The 3,887-nt window shown below is 67.7% G+C and overlaps 1 protein-coding gene across 1 annotated transcript in view; it reads right to left on the bottom strand.

Annotated features, from left to right (window-relative positions):
* The window catches only part of H696_01728 (hypothetical protein), a gene marked incomplete at both ends in the record, with an annotated part of 8,890 nt that overhangs the window by 2,962 nt on the left and 2,041 nt on the right, over positions 1-3,887 (bottom strand). The window contains one exon of the mRNA XM_009495637.1: positions 87-2,795. Within this exon, the coding sequence (XP_009493912.1) occupies positions 87-2,795 (2,709 nt within the window). The remainder of the gene's footprint in view (positions 1-86; positions 2,796-3,887) is intronic.

Here is a 3,887-nt window from a genome sequence, read left to right as displayed (position 1 = left end):
GCGCGATTCTGCCGGCGGGTCTTGAAGGCACGAGGAGCATCCTCCGGGCAGCGGGCCAGGAAGTTCTCGTCGTAGGTCATCATCACCTTGTCGAAGTCGTCGTAGAACTCGGTCACCGGGCATTGGGACACGTAGAACTGGTCAAACGGCTCGTCGGCGATCGAAGACTTGGGCTTCCGGCCGCCAGTGGGAGCGGCGGCCTGCTTGGGAGCGGCGGTCTGCGGGGGTGAATCGGCCGGCACGTGGATATAGGTCTCGGTGATCTGAACCCGGCGGCCCGCCGCATCGGTGGCCTGGCGGGTGATCGGCCGGCCAACTGGCGGCATCCCAGCTGCCACGGCGGCATCCCAACCACCCGGAATAATCGGCGGCTTCTGGGAGCCCGCCGCCGCAGTAGTGGGCTGCTGCTGCTGCTGCTGCTGCTGCTGCTTGTGATGGCCCCGAGCCTGTGTCGATGACGACGACGGCGGCGGGGCAGCCACACCACTGGCAAAGGACTTCGGCGGAGCCGCCGCCGAGGGGGGAATAGCAGCGCCCTGGCCGCCGCCACCGGCACCGCCCGCACCGATGATGCCCTTGCTCTGGGTCTTGGCGGGGATGCTGCTGGAGGCCGTGGCCGTGGCCTTGGCGGTCGAGCCGATGAACGGCCGCTCATGACGCTGCTGCTGCTGCTGCTGCTTGAGCTGGAGACCGGAGGCAGCCGCCGCCTCGGCCTGGCCACCCGCCGGGTGAATGATCGACCGAGCGGCCGTGGCCCGGATGGCGCAAGCGGTGGACAGCTCCTGCATGGCCGCGCGGTGGAGAGCCACACGCTCGGCACGGCCAATGCTCTCGAGAGCCTCCACCAGGGCCGGATCCGGCTGGTTGGGAATGGCCCAATCCCACTCGCGGCTTTGCAGCGGCCCGATGAAGCGCCCGGTCATCGGCGGCGGCGAAGCAGCCGCCTCCTGACGCAGGAGCTCCTTCTCAATCAGGCGGGCATTCTTCTGGCGCCCAACCCAGGTGAGCTTCGGCGAATCGGCCATGCTGGCGATGCGGGCCTCATCCTCAGCACACCGGACATACGACACACCATGGGGGTTGGCGATGGTCGGGTGCGAGGCGTGAGACCGATGGCGACGGCCGCGGTAGTCCACACCCGGCAGGCGCTGGTACAAGTGCGGCAAGCCGTGCACACCGAACTTCGGCGTCCGGTTGATGTACACCACCCGGCCATTGATGATGGTCGCCGTCCGGGGAGCCGTGTAGGAGCTCTGGGCCGCAATGTCCCGAGCCGGCGGGCACCAGGCACCGGTCTGCGAGCCACCGGCACGAGTGGCGCTCGAGGGAGACAGACACTCCTCCGAGTCGGAGCAGATACTGGCATCCTTATCGATGGCGGCGTCCGTGCACGAGGCGGCTCCGCCAGAGGCAATTTCGACGAAGTTCCGCTGGTACGAGGTGCTGATGGGCGGGATCGACCGCGCCACCGCCCGAGCCTGGGCCGGGGTCAAGCACGGGGCCATGGTCCGGCGGTCGGCGATGCGCCCCGGCAGCGAGTGACGGGCACGCATACCCGCCCGGCCGGGGGCCTCCTCCGGGATGTCCAGCAGTCGATGCGGCTGCATGCTGCTTTGGGAGGAGAGAACCGCGGCGCGGAGGTCCACCGACCGAGCCATCTGCTCGATCAGGCTGTCACCGGCCGTCCGGGCACCGCCGTGAGCAGCGGCCGACGCGCCGCCCCACACCGGAGCACGAATGGACGCCACCCGGGGGATGGTGTCACAAAGCTCCCGGTGCAGGGCGCACAGGGCCTGCTCATGGCGCTCGGCGCATTGTGCCTTTGTGAGCGACGCGAAGTTCGAATCACCACCCACCCCCGGCCGCCAAGAAGGAGGCGGCGGGGCCATCGTGCGCGAGGCGGCCAGCGTCGCCGGAGGGCGATGATTTAGGGTGCCCGCGAAAAGAGGGACATCATCAGGACCGGCCGAGTAGGTCACACCCGAGGCCCGACGTGTGGGAGGCGGCGTAGCCGGCCCCGGCGAGGATGAAGAAGGAGTCATGGCCGGGGGGGAGGCACCGGAGACCGACGGGATCGAGTGATAGGCGAACCCCCCATAGTTGGCCGAGGAGGAGGACGAGGAGGAGGAGGACGAGGAGGGCGACGAAATCGAGGACGACCGCCCCCGCCGCCACCCAGTCCCGCCATCATCCGGGCCAAAGGCCGGCGCCGAAGCGGTGTAGTTTGACCGTGGAATGTCGCCATCATTGGCGGCAATAGCAGCCATCATGCCACCGCCGACGCCGCGGCCACCGGCGGCAGGGGAAGGGGGCCGATCCGGGTCAGCAGCCGAGCCGGTCGCCGGTCGCCGATAGCGGGCACCAGCCGGCGGGGGGGTGGCCAGCGACGGACGCGACGCCGGGGGATACCGTGCCGCGTGGAAGGAGTCATCCGGCAACCGTGCCAGGGCGGCACGCAGGCGCATCCGACGAATGGCATCGGCACCCAGGCCGCCGCGTGAGGAGGAGATCGGCCGCCCGGCCGAGGGAGACAAGGACGATCGGGGGGAAATGCCACCGCCATCACGACGATGACGGTGAGGAACATCACCATGGAGTTCGCCGGTCAGTAGCTTTCCGTAGTAGGCGGCGTTCTTGGGGCTCGGGCGCTGGCCAGGACGCTTGCCAAAGTGCTGCAAAGCCTCGGTCATCCGGGCCGGCGCGCCGCCGACCACAAACCAGAGATCGATCTCCGGCGGTGTGGCTGGCTGACTGACGCCGGCGTACCGGGCACCGGTGGCCGTGGGCATCTTCTTCTTTTTTTTGCACCACACGCAAGCACAAGCACGCGCGCACGGCAAGGAAGCACACACACACACACACACACACACACACGATAAGCCGGTGTCAGTCTGGGTCCGCCGGGGGGAGGGATGGAGGGAGGGGAGGAAGGAGGAGGGAGAGGGGAGGAGAGCGCGTGCGCGGTGGGGGGACCACCTCTCCTTTGGTTGCCATCGGGAGGGAGGCGCAGTACACGGTGGCATGCGGAGGCTGCGGGCCCTGTCGCCGCACACACCACACTCACACACATCCGCGCGCGCGCACACACACACACATACACACACACACACACATATATATACCTACACACACGTCGACATACTTTCTGCGATCACAAGAGGATCGTGGGATTGTGTGTCCAGTGTGTGTGCGTGTGTGTGTGCGTGCGTGCGTGCGTGCGTGCGTGCGTGCGTGCGTGCGTGTTCGTGCGTGCGTGGATGTGGGCGGGTCTGGGAGTCCGGGACTGTGTGGCACACGCAAGCGCGCCCGCATTTGGCCGTGCACCCAAAGGGGGGAGGGGGGAGCATGCGCCATTCGCGAAAATACGCGCATCACTCACCACCAAGTCGAGGCTGGTCTCTGGTCTTTGCTCCACGCACACGCATACACGGGGCGCGTCTATGCGCGTGTTACGCAGGTGACCCCCTGCGGGTCTCTAAAGTTCCCTGGGGGGTACACGCGCGCGCGCCCCCCCCCCCCCCCTTCTCCCTCCTCTCACCACGGAAGCCAGATGGTGGCGGGGCACACGCCGGGAAAAAGCATGCCATGGTCCCCGTCAAGTCTCTGCCCTCACGCCTCCCCTCACCCCGCTCCGCCTTGGCCCGCGAGAGGCTCTCCTCCGTCGCTATCATGCTCCCGCCCTCTCGCGCCTCCGACTCTTGTCCCTTCGTGTCACCCATCGCGCCTCACTTCATGGGAAGGCGAATTTGCCAACACGCGACGAGGGGAGACTGTGGGAGGAAGGAGCGGGAAGAGCCGGGAGGGAGATGGAGGATCAAGCGAGAAGAGGACATAGCTCGGAGCGAAGAGGGGAGAGAGAGAGGGGGGGGAAGAGGGAGAGATGGAAA

The sequence above is a fragment of the Fonticula alba genome (assembly GCF_000388065.1).
Source record: "Fonticula alba strain ATCC 38817 unplaced genomic scaffold supercont2.2, whole genome shotgun sequence".
Classification (NCBI taxonomy): domain Eukaryota; order Rotosphaerida; family Fonticulaceae; genus Fonticula; species Fonticula alba.
The sequence above is the reverse complement of the archived record's forward strand: the minus strand, read 5'-3'. Positions and strand labels throughout refer to the sequence as shown.